The sequence below is a fragment of the Monodelphis domestica genome, chromosome 3 (assembly GCF_027887165.1).
Source record: "Monodelphis domestica isolate mMonDom1 chromosome 3, mMonDom1.pri, whole genome shotgun sequence".
In the NCBI taxonomy this organism is placed as follows: Eukaryota; Metazoa; Chordata; class Mammalia; order Didelphimorphia; family Didelphidae; genus Monodelphis; species Monodelphis domestica.
Genome location: NC_077229.1, coordinates 433145912 through 433165706, shown reverse-complemented (window position 1 = coordinate 433165706; position 19795 = coordinate 433145912). Strand labels below are relative to the sequence as shown.

General features: G+C 34.1%; 1 protein-coding gene across 4 annotated transcripts in view; it reads right to left on the bottom strand.

Annotated features, from left to right (window-relative positions):
- Positions 1 to 19795, bottom strand: part of WDR7 (WD repeat domain 7) — a 579662-nt gene that overhangs the window by 20327 nt on the left and 539540 nt on the right. For all 4 annotated transcript variants that reach the window (XM_007487542.3, XM_001366509.4, XM_001366558.4 and 1 more), the window contains one exon: positions 2275 to 2379. In XM_007487542.3, coding sequence (XP_007487604.1) covers positions 2275 to 2379 — 105 coding nt within the window. The remainder of the gene's footprint in view (positions 1 to 2274; positions 2380 to 19795) is intronic.

Here is a 19795-nt window from a genome sequence, read left to right as displayed (position 1 = left end):
GTAGCAACAAATTGGGAAACAATCTTCATAAAAACCTCTGACAAGGGTTTAATTACTAAAATTTATAAAGAACTAAATCAATTGTACAAAAAATCAAGCCATTCTCCAATTGACAAATGGGCAAGGGACATGAACAGGCAATTCTCAGCCAAAGAAATCAAAACTATTAATAAGCACATGAAAAAGTGCTCTACATCTCTTATAATCAGAGAGATGCAAATCAAAACAACTCTGAGGTATCATCTCACACCTAGCAGATTGGCTAACATGACAGCTATGCAAAGTAATGAATGCTGGAGGGGATGTGGCAAAGTGGGGACATTAATTCATTGCTGGTGGAGTTGTGAATTGATCCAACCATTCTGGAGGGCAATTTGGAACTATGCCCAAAGAGCAACAAAAGAATATCTACCCTTTGACCCAGCCATAGCACTGCTGGGCTTGTACCCCAAAGAGATAATGGACAAAAAGACTTGTACAAAAATATTCATAGCTGCGCTCTTTGTGGTGGCCAAAAATTGGAAAATGAGGGGATGCCCCTCAATTGGGGAATGGCTAAACAAATTGTGGTATATGTTGGTGATGGAATATTATTGTGCTAAAAGGAATAATAAAGTGGAGGAATTCCATGTGAACTGGAACAACCTCCAGGAAGTGATGCAGAGCGAAAGGAGCAGAACCAGGAAAACATTATACACAGAGACTGATACATTGTGGTACAATCGAAGGTGATGGACTTCTCCATAAGTATCAATGCAATTTCCCTGAACAATCTGCAGGGATCTAAAAAAAAAATACTACCCACAAGCAGAGGATAAACTGTGGGAGTAAAAACACCGCTGAAAAGCAACTGCTCGACCACAGGGTTGGAGGAGATAAGACTGAGGAGAGACTCTAAATGAACACTATAATGCAAACTCCAACAACAGGGAAAAGGGTTCGAGTCAAGAACACATGTGATAACCAGTGGAATCATGCGTCGGCTATGGGAGAGGGAAAGGCGGGGGGGGGGGGGGGGGGAGGGGAGGAAAAGAAAACGATCTTTGTTTCCAGTGAATAATGTATGAAAACGACCAAATAAAATAATATTAAAACTCAAAAAAAAAAAAAAAAAAAAAAAAAAAAAAAGAAAAGAAACAAAGTGAAGGTCCCATGTTGGATATAAATTGTAGTGATAGTCCTTTTCCTTGTACCTTTTCAAATATTATAAGAGGAGAAGAAGAATATAAGATGAAGAGGACCAAAGTACAAACTGATAAAGTAAATAAAAATTTTGAAAGCATTAAAATAGGAATAACATCAGTTGGTAAACCCTTTAAAGATATACTTCTTGCAAATTTTAGTTTCAGCTAACAGTCTTACTGTGGTATCTAAGTAGCATAAAAAAGAAAAATGAAGACTAGTTGATATCTTTAGGGAAAATAATTTAATATAAGCTAATTAAGATACTAGAGGTATATTCTGGAAGCCAGGATAATTAGAAAATAAGCTGGAAAACTAAATTAGATAAATGAGGAAAAAGTCTGTGACAGATTTGGAAGTTGTCATGCTTTAATAGTATGTTGTTAATTAAGCAATTTATCGTATCCGTTTTACATTTTATTAGCTATTGATTTTTTAAAGCCATCATCAAGTTGTGTTCAGACCTTGTTTAAACTCTTTTTTTAAAACCTTTACGGCAATAAATAGAACCTCATAAAGTATCCTTGGATACTTGAAAAAAAGTAAAGGTGGAAAGGAATTACAAAAATCTTAACTACCAAAGGGAAGGGCAGCTAATGCTTAAATGTTAATAATTATCAGTGGCAAAGGGGATAGGCAACAGCTCCATTATCATTAGCTGCAAAGGAAGGAAAGGTAGGGGAAGATTTTTCAACAGAAAGTTAAGGAAGTTAAGAGGTATAGAGACAGATAACTAACTAAAACTTGTAAAATACTTCAGAGGTCAAAACTAAAATGTTGTAAAAGTTCATCTTAATCAGAGACTAGGTAATGAAATGGCAACCAAAGACTAAATTGATAGATAATAAATGGTTTTCATGGAAACTTATAAGAGCTAGTATAAATCTACCATGGAGTTAATACTAAAGCTTTGGGTAAAATACAATCTTTTTAAGCTTTTTCTCTCTAATAATACTCAATTTAACCTTGTTGCAGAAAAGAATCATAATTATTTCCTGACTTCCATATTAGCTGACTTACATTTACTAACTGTTCAAAATTCATACATATGGTGTCACAGAATTAATTTATAGTAATAGCAAAGGTACTTACCTGCCAGAAGGAAATGTGACTATCAGAGTTTGAATAGGTGGCAAGATATCGTCCATCAGGAGCAAATGCCACAGCAGTTATTGGCCCCTTGTGTCCATGAATTGTCTAAAATGAAAATTCAAAAGCAGTTGATGAAATTAATTTCTCAGATGCATTAGAATAATGTTACCTCAACTACACATATGCACACATATATATTATATTCAAAAGGTCTTTTTGTGGAGAGTGAACTTTGTTTAGTTTTTTTTCTTTTCCAATCAACTTTTGTATTTGTAGCTCCCAGTTTAGAATAGTGATTAAAAAACAGGGAAAATTTTTTCACCGTTCTAATTCCTTTGCAAAAACTCTTTTGGTTCTAGTGACATACCCTGAACACTTATGCATCAATTAATGCTTATGAGTGAAAACCTTTCTGAATGGATTATAATTAATAGTAGATAAGATGCTTATATAGGGATCTAGATACCTCATTAATTCCCAACCATAAAGAATATATAAATTTTCTGGGGAAGAACTACATAATACATAATTTTGATAACAAAATAAATGCTATATTTTTGTGTTAAGTATGTATATGGTTATATATACACACATATATACATTATACATAAATATATACATATATAGTGATATAATTATATATTTGTAGAAAATGATACATGAAAATATACAACACTATACTTAAAATGTACTATATAAGATATGTCCTTATGTAGCATATATGGCTATATATAAGTATAGACAATTTGTATATATGATTTATGTATACTTATGATAAATATACATATATTTAAATTCTCATATTTTTATAGAGGCTAGTAACTATGTAGATGAACATTAAAAACAATTTAAGTGTTTGAACCACAAATAACCATGAACAGTGAAATAAAGTGATTTTAAGAGTAAAACTTTGATAAAAGAACTTGGATGAAAAATAAGATGAATATTTTTAATCCTAGTAGTTTTAATAAACACTAAAAAAATCAGTAAAAAGATTGGTATCACCTTGTTTTAATAAAAGACAAGCCTTACAAATATAACTTTAAAAAATTAAAAACCAACAGTTACAGAAAATATTGATTATATATAAATGTTTATACTAATCCTCTGGCCTAGAGGTTGGACTACTGTAAATCTTCTAAGGGAAGTCCTCTCTTAGCTTAAACAAGAATAGGAAAATGTTTCTTCTAACATAAGCAATGGATACTTCTTACTGTGGGTCCATGTCATCTATTGAGAATCTACAGGTCAAACAGTAGAATCAGATTGAATCTGTTATCTACTTTTACATATAAGAAATCTAGGACTACTTCATTAAGATGTTTAAAATGATAAATGGAAGAGGGAAAGAGAAAAGAATATAAGAATTTCCCTTAAATATCTTTGAATATTATTTCACTATATCGCTTGTTTTTCAAGGCATAGGGAAACAAAATTATGTATCAGTTTTCCGTTTATTCCAAACATGGGAAAAAGTAATTAAAAGCATTGCTACAATAAAATCTGAGCTATTTCAAAAGTTGAATATGTTATGCAATGTGGAATCACATTGTAATCACGTATCAGATTCCAAGTTTGCCTACAGAGTTTCAAGGAATGCCACTAACTTAGATGACAGCCCAGTTTCATAAAAACTTGGTAACTGTCCATGGTACTACCACAGAAATGACTCATAAGACACTGCTTACATTAAATGTAATCTAAATTTAAAAAAATATACATAGCTATCTTGGAAGAAAGCAAGTGGTTCCAGTTCTTGCTATTTTAAACTATTTGGTGCATCTAGTGAGTGTGTTACAATTTCAGCCCAAGAGGTGCTTCAGCCCTCAGTGTAATGGAAATGTTGCTATTGTCTTTTGTTCAGAATCTTTGAACTGCTGAGATATGAAAAGGCACCACCTGAACTGACTTTAACCTCTATATTCCTGTATTAGGGATGCAGCTGTGCAGGGATTACAGTGAGCATATAAGTATTTTATTATAGGAAGAAACCCAGTTGTTTGGATCTCAAATGCCAGACTGTTAAGTACAGTTCATACTATTTGGAAATGCCAAAATAAAAAGAAATAAAATAAGATATATTAAAAAAAAAAGAGGTTTTAAAAAAATATTCAAATTAACATCATGTCTTGTCATTGTATTGGACAAAGATATTTCTGTCTTGTAAAGAGAGAAATGGAAATAAGGAAATTGATATAACCCAGAAAGTGCTATTAAAAATAAAAGAAATAAAATAATTATTTTATTTATATATTCCTAACAGGAGAACAAGTGCTTTGTTTTTAAGCATATCCCTTTCTTTAAAGAAGAAAAGAAACTGAGGGACAGGACTGATACTAAGAAATTAATTCACTTATGTAATACTTTGCAACAAGCATATCTGATGTGCTATGCAAAGAAATGTGATTAATTCTATTTAACACAGAAGGAAACAAAGGCATATATTTGTTAAATGGCTTGTCTAATGTCTACAGAAATTGTAACTTTCTCTTATAGACTAGAATATTCTCTTTAAAACTCCAAATCACATGACCTATCACTCCCTTGGGTTCTTGCTATTCAGCTTCCAAATGTCAAGCTGGAGAATTAAAACTAAGTAGTAAGACTTTATTATACCCACTTTGAGGGTTACAAAAAGGAAAACATTTTATACCATGATAATTGTTATTATATCTCATATTTATTTCCATGCCATTATAAAAAAATCTCCAAATAAATTTTTAATTCAACAGTGACTGTGTTTTGGTGTGATTTTTTATGTTGTTGTAATAAGTAGCACCGCAATAAAAAACTTTGCAAAAGTCATGGCCCATAATTCAAATAATTTTCCTGAGAAGAAAAACAAAAAACTAAAGAACCTGGATAGTTCTTTGAATTTCAGTGCAACAGAATGTAAGTTATATTACTATAATGAGAGGAAACTACTGTTGGATGGAAGATTTAGAATCTTTTCAAAGAAGAATTTGAATCTTTAGAATAATTGGAGATTTTTCAGAGTTTTATTTTATACTCCACAGGAGCTCTCTTTCAATCATTTCTTGTATTAAGACACAAGAGTGTTTTGAAAGACGCAAAATGACTCAGACGCCAAATATTTATCCCCATTGGAAATATGTAATACTTGAAATTCCTACTATTAGATTTACTTTTGGTGTTCAATCATTAAGCCTTTAGCAAATATCTATCATATGCAAGGCAGTGAGAACACAACGATAAAATAATATATTGTTCCCTGTTCACACCCCCAACTCCTTGAGAATGCATATCGGTTAGAACACCCCTGAACAAACACATCCTTCAGAACTGATTGTCAAACTCTAAGACTGAGACAGTGAAAATGTGTAAGTATCCATGAAAAAAGTCTGGATTTATGTCATGGCTCTGTATTACTTGTGTGACCTTGGATGAGTAACTTTACTATACTCTCTAGGTCTTAGTTTCAAAAAAATGAGAGGGTCAGAATGAATTACTTCAAAGGTCTCTTGCAGGTCTAAACTGATCATATTCTGATATTCTCTTAAGGGATTTATAATCTAGAAGTAGAAAAAAGGCATGTACACACTTACTATAAGTTTATTTGAATTAAGTGTCTAGAAGAGGTCTAAACAAAGTATTATGAAAGATTCAAGAAAGCGATCTCTTCTGGTTTGGAGTTAGTCAGGACAGAGAAAGCCTCCTCATAACTCCTGAACTGAGTCTTGTACACTGACAAAGATTTTCAGCAAGTAAAGGTGGTGGGGAAAGAAAAGGAGGGAATCAGTTTTAGTAATGAAGACCCAAAGGAAGGGGAAGGCTAAGGCATCCATTATTTCCATAAAGTCCCTGATAAAATACAAGTATTCTGCTTACCAAGAGTAATAGCTTAACACTATCACATTAGTAAAGAACAAAACACTAAGGCACTGGGTCACAGGTACTAAACTTTTGATCAGGAAAACCTGGTTTCAGATTCTGCTTCTGATACTTATGAGCTGTGAGATCCTGTGTAACTTAGTCTTTTCATATTTCAGTTGCCTCATCTGTAAAATGAGAGAACTGGATTCTATAACTTCTGAGGTCCCTTCCAACTCTAAATCTATCATCTTATGAATATGAGTAAATTTTGGTGAGGTCAGAAATTTGTCAATTCAATTCAATAAACATTTATTAAGGATTTACTGTGTGCCAGGGACTGTGCTAAGTGCTGGTGTTATAAATAAGAAAAAGCAAGGTAAAGGTCTTGTCCTCCAGGTCATCTGCCTTCAAGGAATTTACAATATAATGGGGAAAGACAATGTGCAAGAGGAAGCTAAAAGGTGTGTGAAAGCTAGAGTTCCTGTCATGGAGAGGACATGATGTTGCATGAAGTCAAAATCAAGTAGAGCTGTTGATGGAAAATGGAGAGGTCAAGTGCTAATCAACTAATTAAAGCCTTACATTAGTCCTGTCTTAAACTAACTGACAAAATATTTTTGCTCAAGAAAGCATAGTGGAAAAGATAAAGAGGCAGTCTTGAAACTAAGAAGACCTGTGTTCAAGTCCTGCCTCTGACACATACTGGCTATGTGGGCCAGGGTGAGTTGTGTGAAAGCATATGCTTAAGCAAATCTCTATTCAATTCAATTCAATAAATTTTTAGAACTGAGAAACAGAAACAAGCAACTCATGGATTCATATATACATAATCTTTCTGTCAAATGATGTCTTCTCTAATGTGAGGAGGGGAGAGGGGAAGATAACTAGGAATTTTAATGAAATGAACAAATGTACCAGGTCTTTTCTAAGACTTAAGTTGCAAAGAAGGTGCTGACCTTTACTAGAAGGGGGAACCTTAACATCTGGGATTTCCCCATACTAATGAAATCACAGGTCCTAATGCTAACTTAGGAAGCATGCCTAATGGCATATTTCCTCTTGTATTAGAGTTACTGAACGCAAAAGAAATATATTTCATGATAATATATCACAAAGGAAGTCAAATACTGGAAGGTAAGTAGCAATGCATGTCTTCATGACACCTCAACACAAGAGGCAACTTATTTCATGGTTAACTGGCATTGAAGGCAGAAACAAGACAAAGACATCATTTTGACAGACAACCTTGCTTGTTAGTCAAGGAAAAGGGAAATGGTCCAAAGAAAAGCAACTCAGTATGGTGGGAAAGTGAAAAAGTAATTCATTTTCCTTTGCTTCCTCCAAGCATCTAATGTTTTCAAGATTTTATTAAGCATGCACATTTACCTGAGAGTCTTTCCTATATGGAGAATTAAAATTTGTGACATAGTAAGCAATTTACACAGATAATAGTGACATGATATTAAGTCATATAAAAATATAGTTGACTCCTAACATAGTATATCTACAGAGAGCACAGGAATAATAAAATGTGATTTACTTGCTAAAATTTCCTACCTTATTGAACTCAGTGCTACATAATTACAAGAAAGAAAGAGACCTTAATAAAAGCTAGCACTTATATATAACATTTTGAGGTTTGAAAAGCCCTTATCTCATATAAAACTCCTGGAAATGGGTGATATAATTATCCCATTTTAAAGATGAGGAAATGAGGCAGATAGAGGTTAAGTGACTTGCTCATGGTCATATAGCTAGTTAGTATCTCAGGTCAGATTTGAACTGAGATCTTCCTGACGCTAGGACCAGCATTCTAACCACAGCACCACCCAGCTTTCATATAAGATTATCCTTTTCATTTTACCAAGTATACCGAATAGACAAAAATCTGTTCTATTTTCTAACATCTCCAAGAGCAGCTTCTGTGACCTCCCTTCAGACTTCTTTTCAATGTTTAACAATGTATACCATAAGGAAATTCTTCCTTCTTTCAAATCTAAATTCCCATATGCTACCATATAATCTATTGTCTAGCTATATCCTCAACAAAACTGGAAAACAGCTAGGCATCAGTCTTCCTAATGAAACCCTTTTGAAGCCACAAGGATTATTATTATTATTTTCTTTAATAACTTTTATTAAGCACATTTGCACCTTCCCCAACTGTAGGTCACCCAACACAATGCAAACAGAATAAAAAAATACCTTTTGGAGTATCATAGATATATCAGAGAAAGAAAAAGGCTTAGAAAATGTGTGCAAAAATGCAGATTTTGATATGAAGACTGTTATTAAACTTCTCAGACTTTTACTTTCTGGGCTAAAAAAAATCCTAGTGACTATAATTTTTTTCAAATATCATCTTTTCCAATTGGGAAAGTCTAGAGAATTCTTTCTCTCTCTGCGTGTGTGTGTGTGTGTGTGTGTGTGTGTGTGTGTGTGTGTGTGTGTATAAACATACATACATATATATGTAAGACTAGTTTTTCTTATGGTAGGCTCTCTGTTCCCTTTCCATTCTTGCTCTTTTCTCAAAACTTCTTTGTGTCTCCTGATTGTACAGTGTAGCTTCCTCTGGCATCTCACCATTTCCTTAATAGTGACATCAGAAATAAGAATCCAAATGGATAAATTTGAGTAGTCCCATATCCTTGCTGATAGAACCCAATGGCCCTCACTTTGATCATAATCTCTTCTGGTATGGAGATGGTAAAGGACTCACAGATTCCACTTCTGGATTAGGAGTAGTGAGTAAGAAGATGGTATAATTTGGATGTACCAAGCCTGAGTTTAGCTTTTCATAGGACCATGAATGAGTTTAATTTCCACCTGCTGTGGTCTGAAGACTGAAGGAAAATTCAAATTCTAAAACTGAAAATGTATAATAGACAATCAGAAAAAAATCTTAATATTGATAATTAAAATACTTAGATTTTTGCTTGAATTTGTTACCTGCAACACTTGGTATTAAAGAAAGTTACTTCAACATCTACAGTGATTTAACCATATGACTGATTTTTTCCCCTTTAATGAACAGGAAACCGCATTAAGAATTATCATAATCTCAAATTTTGTTGGGATATAAATTTTAATGATTCACAAGATTTGTAAATAAAAAATATACTGCAGCTGAAATGTGCACATATTATACAAATATACCCTAGAGTCTGGTGGAAGGATATTTTAGAGAAGAGAGTGAACCTCTACTTGAAATATTTTCTTATTGTGTATATCAAGTAGGAGATGTGCTGGCTCAAAAAAAGCATTGTGTCTTTAATATAATCACTATTGCCTAATGATAAGGAAAACTAAAAGGCCAATTAATTATAGAATTCAATATTCAGACCATCAAACTCTTTAGTACTTAGCAAGCAATTAATATTTGTCAATGAAAAATGTTTTGGTAATACAAAGGTGAAAATCAATAGTACTAGCACACTTGTTGGAGTCTTTACCACTGACAATTTATCCAAATAACTGCAATCCTTAGGGGAATAAAACTGCTTTGATGTTTTAATTTATGTGCTTGCCTTGCAAATGTTAATCCTTTAAAACAGATTTACTCCTTTTTTGACTGTTATTCAGAAAATACTTTTCAATGATCATGCATTTAATATGTAATTATAAGTTCTTTATTCTTCTAGCAAATATATTAATCTTTTAAAATGAAAATTTCACTTCCTTTTATGTGTGATATTTAACATGAACTTCTCTTATACCTCTTTATTTATTTATTAGGGAAATAAGCATATTATAAATCAATGTGATTCAATCAATCAAAGGTTCTCTTTTTAAACCTGAATGATTAAAGGACATTTTGGCACTTTCCTGGAGAAAGTCACTCAACTTAACTTTAAAAAAAAGGAATTTAAGTTAAATTTTATGAAAATCATTGCTATCTATATGATCTGTGTGAGAAGTTTTATATAATGTATCCCTTTGTTCTACAGTAACTTAATTTTTTAAACTAAAAATGAGTTTCTTTGTTGACAGCAAGACTGAGATAAATTTTAGTCTTTAAAAGAAAAAACTGTCATCAATAAGGTATGTATGTGTAAATATATATGTGTGTATGCACATAAAATTTTGAGATTAAGAATAAATATAAATGCTTATATTATATATATAGAAACGGGTACAATATTCACACAAAAATAGTGTATACTACTTAATATACATCTTTCTCTATGTCCTACTCTTACTGAACCTCTTCTCTGTCCTTGTCACACCCTCTCATGCTTCCATTGCTCAGTTCTCTCACAAGTCATTCATGCTGCTCTGGGCACACCCTTCTATCTTCCTAATCTGACACCTCAGTGAACCAGTCATCCCCATATTGTCTCAAGTCCCTATCTCCCTTGTTTTACCACCCATTATACTCTGCCAAACCACAAGTCCAGATGATTCTTGTCATTCACCTCCTTGAATCCTACTCACATGCTATCAAACAGAAGCAGGGGAAATAATGAAAAAGCACTGATTGGTTTCCCTATAAATGTATATGCAAACTACTCTTGCTGGGCCTTCACTGCAGCAAGGCAACCTATTAATTCTCCCTAAGTGTTTCCCTGTCCCATTCACCACAACAAGCCGTTCTAAACCACAACTCCTCTTCTCATTCTCCTTCCTCTCAGCTGAGAAACTCACTTCATGCATCATGGAAGAAAATGATCTCTTCTTAGCTTTTCCTCCTCCAGTATTCCTTTGATATCCACTATCTCCTTCATGCTAGTGTCTGATGGAAGGGGTAAGCCCTTTTGCTTGCTGAGGCCATGCCTGCTACATGTACCCTTTACCCTACACCAGCCCATCTTTTTGCAGATTGAAACACTTAGTTGGCTCAGGGGACTACAGGCTCAGACTGTTGATATCACTTCATTGTCAGCCGAGTACAAAGTAATGACTAATGGATTAAGATGTGTAAGTCAGGCAAAAGAGCTTTGCTCAGCTAAATGAACATGAGGTGTCCTTCAAGACTTATCCTTGTTGGATATCTTCTTCCTGCTCCGGCTAAGAATATATATTTGTGTTAAGTGCTGAATGACCTGCAAGCGTCTCATTTTGTTTCAATATCAAAACTAACCTACCATGGAATTGGCCTGAGTCAGGCCCAGCCCAAACATGCATCCACTCCCTAATCTTCAATCTCTCACTGTCTAATGCTTTTACTGTCAATTGATTCATCTTCCCCATCACTGAAGACCCTAACTAGATCCTGACATCTATCTAGCTATCATTCTCTTTCTCTCCTCCACTTCTTACCTAAAATCTTTGAGAAAACTTCATCTATAATTGGTGCTTCTATTTCTTCTCACTTGCTTCTTGTTCCTGAAATCTGTCTTCCAAGCTCATCACTTCAAATGAAACGGTCCTCTCCAAAATTAGGAAAGACAGACAAAACAAATGGCTTTTTCTTAACCCTCTTCCTGACCTCTTGGCAGTTTCTTTCTGTTGACTATTTTCTCTTCTTGGATTCTCTCTCCTTTCTACTCTTTCCTGACTTTCCTATTTGTCTCTCTGTTCTTCTCAGATTCCCTTGCTGGTTTTTCATCCATACGATTCCCACTAATTGGCTGTCCCCCAAGGTCCTGGGCCAGGCTTGTTTCTTTTTTTCTCAACATTATCTTGCTTAAAAATTTCATCAGTTCCCGTGAGTTTTATCATTTTTATGTAGATGATCACCAGATTTAAATATCTAGTCCTACTTTCTTTCCTGAGCTCTAGTCCCATATTATTGTAAAAAATAGACTCGAACTCTGGACTTCAATCCCCACATGCCCTTGCTCCACTTCCCCAAAATGCTTTGTAATCTCACAGAATTCTGAGGTGGGCCGAGATCGAGAAGGGATTTAAGCCGATTGCAAAGGCTTTTGTGTCTCTTTTTGGACTTCCTTTTTGGAGCAGAGGAATCTCTTCCATGATGTGAGGTTATCTTGTCTAGGCCTCTGGCCTAGGCATGTGTTTTTTCTTATTCTGTATTTTCTTTAATCTTTAATCTTCAATAAACCTCTAAAATATAATACTCCTTGCAGAGAGAAACTAATTTCTACCTGCCTCAGTCTCCCCTAAATTTTAATCTTTACATTATCAACGACCTAATGATTATTTGGAACTATATGTTCCATAGGTATCTCAAACTCAGCATATCTAAAATGTAATTCATTATTTTTCTCCATAAAACTACCTACCTCTCATCTGAATTTCCTTATTATTGTTGAAGGTAACACCATCCTTCCAGTTGTCCTGCCCTGTGGAGAAAACTGAGGGCAGGAACTTGGGGCTGTGAGTAATCAAAAAGCTCTTCCATTCCAGTGAGAAATGACAAGGGCCTACATTACAGTAGTTTCTATCTGAGTAGAAAGAAGATGCTATAGAAGAAGATTTGGCAACTGACTAGATATGTGGCATGAGAGTGAGAAGTAGAAGATGACTAAAGATGAAACTTGGATGACCCGAGATACAAAAAGAAGCAAAAGATAGGCGCTTCTCTAAGGAGTTTACAATCCAATGGAGCAGTTTACAAACTTATGGACAAGAATGAGGATATCACATTAATACAGGATAACTGGAGAATGACAAGCCAAAAAGGGGAGAGTTTGATCAGCTGGGTATTGTATGAAATTAAGAAAGGTTTTAGAAAGAAGCTGTCATTGGAGTTGGAATTCAGTGTTTCTCTGTGGGGAAGTGGATGATGTAGGCATGGGAAAAGAAGGCTCAAAAGCATGAAGGCAGGGAAAGAAAGTAAATAGTTTAGTTTTGATTGGAACAAAGAATATGGAGGGAGGGTAACAGAATGAAATTAGTCTGGAAAGCCAGATTATGGCAGGGTGTGAAGGTCAGGCTAAAGAGTTTGGATTCTGCTTGGGAGACAACATATGGACTAGATTTGTGCGCTCTCTCTCTCTCTCTCTCTCTCTCTCTCTCTCTCTCTCTCTCTCTCTCTCTCTCTCTCTCTCTCATTTTCTCTCTCTCAATTTCTCTCCTTCTCTCTCTCTCTCTCTCTCTCTCTCTCTCTCTCTCTCTCTCTCTCTCTCTCTCTCTCTCTCTCATTTTCTCTCTCTCAATTTCTCTCCTTCTCTCTCTCTCCCCCTTCCTCTCTCTCTCTCTCTCTCTCTCTTTGCCCCCCCTTCTCTCTCTCTCTCCCCCTTTCTCTCTCTCTCTCTCTGTCTCTCTCTCTCTTTGCCCCCCCGCTTCTCTCTCTCTCTCTCTCTCTCCCCCTTCCTCTCTCTCTCTCTGCCTCTCTCTGTCTTTGCCCCCCCCACTTCTCTCTCTCTCTCTCCCCCTTCCTCTCTCTCTCTTTGCCCCCCTCTCTCTGCTTCTCTCTCTCTCTCTCTCTCTCTCTCTCTCTCTCTCTCTCTCTCTCTCTCTCTCTCTCTCTCTCTCTCTCTCTCTCTCTCTCTCTCTCTCTCTTCCTCTCTCTCTCTCTCTCTCTCTCTCTCTCTCTCTCTCTCTCTCTCTCTCTCTCTCTCTCTCTCTGTCTCTGACTGTTTGTCTCTGTCTCTGTGTGTGTGTGTGTCTCTCTCTGTCTCTCTCTCCATCTGATTTAAAATTGAACTAATTATCAGTTCCAAGGCAGAAGAGGGGTAAAGAGCTATGCAACTAGAGTTAAGTGATTTGTCCAGGGTCACACAGCTAGACTAGATTTCTTTTTTTTTTTAAACCCTTACCTTCCGTCTTGGAATTAATACCATGTATTGATTCCAAGGTAGAAGAGTGGTAAGGGATAGGCAATGGGGATTAAGTGACTTGCCCAGGGTCACACAGCTGGGAAGTGTCTGAGGCCAGATTTGAACCCAGGATCTCCCATCTCTGGGCCTGGCTCTCAATACACTGAGTTACCATGCTGCCCTCTAGACTAGATTTATTCTTAAGGAAGATTAGCATTTATTAGGTTAGGACATTAACTAGAGCTTTACCAGAATGGTAATGGTGGGGAAAGAGAGGTGTTAGATATGTTAGAAGTAAAACAACATAATTAGTAAGAGGTCAGATATTTGAAATGGAAAAGGATGAGACAAAAATAAAAATCAAGATTTCAAATGTGGAAGTTTTGGTGAAAGGTATTACCATTGCCAGAAAAAAATGAAATCAGTATGAGGAGTAGATTGAAATAATTTTTTAAATATCATTTTGCTTTCAAGAAGATATTAAATATTAAGTAAATTAGTTATAGGACATATAGGACATATTTCTGAGGTTACCTAAAAGATTTAACTCAAGTCAAAGACTAATTAATATACATATTCATTTGCTTGAATATATCACTGTGAGACTTCAAAGGATGAATGATTGATTTCATTAGGGTGTGTGCCAGCAGAAATGACAACCCTTTCTACCCCTTAGAAAGATGTTTTGTAAGTGGTAGTGGCCAAAAAATTCACTCCCTCAATTTTCTGGTGATTAGGCTATCTGGCCTTAGGTAGGATAGTCTTTGGATAACGCCTTTTCACTTGGCCTGTACCCAAAAATCTTCGAATGATAGAGTCAGTCAGAACTCGAAATTCATAGGCATGCCTGTGGGGTAGCTAAACCAAAACAATAGATTAAGAATTGGGCTTGGAGTCCCGAAGAATTGAGTTCAAATTTGACCTCAGACTTTTAATAGCTTTGGGACCTGGGGCAAGTCACTTAACCTCAGTTTGCCTCAGTTTCCTCATCTGTTAAGTGGGGATAAAGTGATATAATAACTGTAAAGCGCTTAGCACAGTAGCTGGCACATAGTAAACAAAATGTGTTAACTATTATTAGGTTTTCTATCTAAGAAGGAAGTGTCAACTTTACCACATAAGACACAGATATTTGTTATGTTTACATAATTTTGGTTGGAAATTTTATGTGAAAAAGCTGTAAGAGTGAATGTATACTGTGAGTGGTAGTTAACCACTACAATGATACTCTTATAGAACTACCTTTAATGAAGCTTCAAAAATTATAGGGAAATATATTTAGAGATGGAAGGGACCTTGGAGGACTCTAACTGGGCCCTTAGTTGAATACTTTTATTTTCATACATGAAGACACTGAGGCCCATGACTTCTTCAGGATTATAGGTAGCAAGCAAGAGAGGCAGGATTATAATGTGGGTCCTATTATTTTAGAATCGTTGCTTTTTCTATTATCCCATGAAATTCTATTATTAAAATATATATTATGTTTCATATAATTTGATATGTTAAATGAGGACATTAAGTGGAACTCCATATATAAATACTTAATTATTTGACATTTAAAAACTGAATTAAGTTATGGCTATTTTATAACCAGAAAAATGCAGCATGGCTTTGGGTATTAGGCTAAACATAAAAAATAATTGTGTATTTTCTGTTAAATAGCATATTCAATAGTAATAATAAACAACAGGATAGTACACATTAAAATGGAAGTTAAAATTTTATGTACTTATTTAAAATTTTTAAAAATTGTCCAACATCTCACAAATTTGTATTTTAAGATTCTGCTAAATCTTTTAAGTGGAGCAAAATGAATTCATGGTTATAAAGTCATTTTTAAACTAACATCTATATAACAATTAAGTGATTAATTTTATAGTTTTGTAAAATTACATCAGGCATTACAATTATTTAGAATTAAAAAGTGACTTCCATGAATTCTGTTAGCTGTATACAATGAAAGCATCAAATGACCTTGAACAACAGCAGTGTATAAAAATACATTTATCACTGAAATGGCATGCTGGCTGTCAGTCAATATATGCTTCTCATTTGTTAGGAGGTTCTCCTGCTGTGATTCCCTCATTACAATTTGCTTTTACTTCCTGGGCAAATGACAACTAGAAAATGAGGCAGCTTCTTTCTTGACCAAACTTAATCCAGAAAAAATTAGATGACAGCTGCAGCCATTCAAGTGTTACAGGACATTTTACACATGTTTGTAAAATGTATAATTATATATTCTAAATATTATATCACTAAATATGACAGCTAACAAACTCATCTTGCTCTCTGAATCCAGGATATCACTAGTAAAGATACAATTGCAATACAAAATACCTTTATTCTTTTAAAAAAAAGCCCTATTGTCCCTTAGCCAATTTTATAATTGATAAAGTATCACATGAAGGGGTGATTATAAACTTTAAATTTAGGGAAACATTTTAGGAGACACTTTTAAAAACCCAAAAAGTTATGTTATCCCTACCAAAATTCTGATAATACTTTTCTGTTCTGATAAACACTTTTACTGTTCACTTATAAGTCTGTATTTCCAAGGGTGCAAAAGACATTAATAAATTGACCACATAATAGAAATTATAAGTCAAATTATCCATGTTTTATATTTTTATCTTTCCTGGCCTTTTTTTTTTGCCTTAGTTATTTCCAACCCTGGTTAAGAAATACTTCTAATTTATCTCAAGTGATATGAAATTTTCAAAAATCCTCACATCAAAATTGTTTTTTCCTTTCTAATTAAAACATAAATACAGGTTACATGATTCCTAGCAGAGGAAGAAAAAAGAAAATGAAAACATGAATTAACAAAGCATGGCAACTCTAGGAAGAATTGCTTCTAAATAATAGGTTGCTTTTTGGAACTATTTAAATTGGTTGTGTAATTTCAGGTGTAAAGATGGTTAGGGTTCTTACTTCAAATATTTTATTCAGTATTAGTTCAAAGAAAAATTGAAATAATATGTTGTGACTAGTAAGTTATTAAAAAATTGATAGTGTTCTCCACTCCACCCCCTATCCCCAGTCCCACTGCCTGGAATCAAAGAAAATGCAGATGCAAATAAAGAAGTACTTAAAGCTTCTCCAATCAGTATGGAGCTATTCCTTATGATAAGTTTTCTAGTTCTCCATTCAGTCTTGATAGAGAGTGCTCCTACAACTTCCCTTGGGAAAGTAAACCACAACCCAACATCTCTCAATCCAAATACTTTTCCTGTAAGTTGGCTAAAAATATTCCTTTCCTAGAATTCTTGTCAATCATTCAGTTCTTTATCCATACACCACCAGTAATGTATTTTCTCTTTTGATAAAAATTATAAGTTTTCCCTGGAATCAGAACCTTCTGTTTTACATCAAGAAATTATATTATTCTTAATTTTTCTGCTTTCAGGATTTGCATCTGTAATGGTTCTGTAAGTAATGTTTACATTCAATTCTTAACACATGATATTGAAAGACCAAAGAATTTGTCATATCACAGTTTCACACATATGTATACATAAGTGTATGTGTATATATACACATACACAACTACATATAAATGTATACCTTTTTGTTAAATGATGCCTTTAGTGTGAGGAGGTAGAGTAGGTGAGATATACCTGGGAATTTTAGTGTAACAAACACATTTTTAAAAATTATATGCTCAAGAGTTTCTGAATTAGTGAATTAAAACTCATTTTCTAAGTGCTTACTATGTGCTAACAACTATGTTAAGTGCTAAAGATACAGAGAGAAAAAAAATGAGACAACTCCTGTTTTTAAGGAGCTCCCCCACTGTATTTGAGGGAAACATAAAAGAAAGTTCAGTGTCAGGCCAGATGGCAATTTCTCTTTGATAGAAACAGAAATTGTCTGTGTCTTTTTATGCATATTTTACCTCTTTACATTAATAAAGTCTTTTATTTTTCAGAAGCTAAATGCAAGGATAGAGGTATGATTCCAGTTCCTACTTTATCTCAGCAACTTTGAAAACTACTTGGATGCCTGGTAAGGCAAATCCAATTTCTGATAGGAATAATTGTAAAACTAAGAAAAAATCAAGAATTATTAGACAATATTGATCCATCCAAAGAATGTGCTACAATATTTATTAAAGTGGTACACAGCAAAAGGGCAAAGAAAACAAAAGAGCATTCCTCAATGGAAATGGAAAAATATCAGTATTAGAGCCTCCTTCATCTACTCTTACTCTCTGAATATGACAACTCGGGGAATTAAACAATACAAAATCATAGATATTGGAAACTGAAAACAAAATTCAAATCCAAGAATGTCAATGGGAGTGAGTGATTTCATTCTATGGGAACATGCTTCTCTTCTGCCCTGGTAATATATTTCCTCCATCTATTTGTAGAGATGGGGTCATTCTCCTTAGCAAATTTTCCTGAAGGGTGAAGCAATGTTTTGACACTCACTCACTGTGATTAAGTAGCTGCTGCTTTCTATATTCTGTATAAGTTTCCCTATGTTAATATCAAGTTTAAAAAAATTTTTTTCAATTGCTGGTATGGTACCTGGCAAGTAGTAGGTGCTCAACAAATGTTTTGTACTCTGAATATTTGGACCACATTAGAGAATTGTTACAGGGATTGCAAAATGTATGGTTGTGAAAATAAAATATTAAGTTCTTCCCCTACTGCTACCTATTTTTCCTGGTCCTGGATGAAAAAATAACATTAACATGATATAAATTTTCATTTGGACAGCTAAATGGGCACAGTGGGTAGAATCAGGAATATTCCTCTTCCTGAGTTCAAATCTGGCCTCACATACTTACTGGCCATGTGACCATAGGCAAGTCACTTTAACCTAGATTGCCTCAATTTCCTCATCTTTAAGTGAACTGGGCTAGGAAATGGCAAACTACTCCAGTATCTCTGCCGAGAAAACCCCAAATAGTGTCAGGAAGAGTTGGACAGTAATGAAAAGTGACTGAACAACAAAAAAAACTTCCATTTACATAATATAAAAAGATAAAATATTCATTCATTTACAAGTTCTTCCATTCCTGTCAATTGTTTGTTTCCAAACTAATTTAATTTGGGCATTTCCTTTCATTTTCACCTTTCTGGCATTTTTGTGTGAAAACAAAATGAGTTTTATCATAGTTGGGCAGAGGCAATTTTATTCTTATTTGTTTCATGTAATCATTTGCTTTTGAGTAGAGTTCAAAATAATACTCTACTGCTGTTTTTTTCCTCTCTCACTCCACTCCACTCACCTTACTCACTTCAACTCTCATTCATCATTCATATGTGGATCCAATTTAGCATTCATTTTAAAAAATGAATATTTTTATTGGCAATTTTTCCTTGTTTCCTTTAATTATGTGTATATGTATTTTAAAATTAAGTTTTAGGTATACAAGTTTCTATTTTTCCAAGATGTTCATATAACTAAATTTTCTACATCAGTAAATATTATTCATGTTTCTTTAAAAAAAAAACAAAACCCAAACCTGAAATTCTTTGTCAAGTGCTTCCTACAATACATAGAAGCATAAATCAAAATTTTATTTTGAAGTCCAGAAGACCCTCAACCAAGTCATTCTGTTAAACAATACCAACATTGATTTATAACACAGTTTCATTTTTAATGTAAAAATTAATAAATATGCACTGGGCAATAGCTTCTTTTTGTAAAGTATAAAGACTTAAGAAGCACTGAAGTTAGGACAAGAGCATAGGATTGCTAACATGGGCAATATATCTCAATTTCTTTTAAAAGTATTTTACATCTGAAAATATGTAGGTAGTTTTGTTCTTTTGTTCAGTTTCTTCTCTTTTTAAAAACAAAAGACCTAAATGAAACAAATAACATTAGCCTTTTAAAATACATTAAATGTTCAGGAAGAATACTAAACTTATATATCATATAGGTAGAAAGGATTATCAGGGTCATTATTAAAGTATAAAACAAGTTTGCTTTTTAATTGACAGACATCAACTAATTATTCCCTTTGACAGTCCTGCATAGGAGATAAAATCATCCTCATT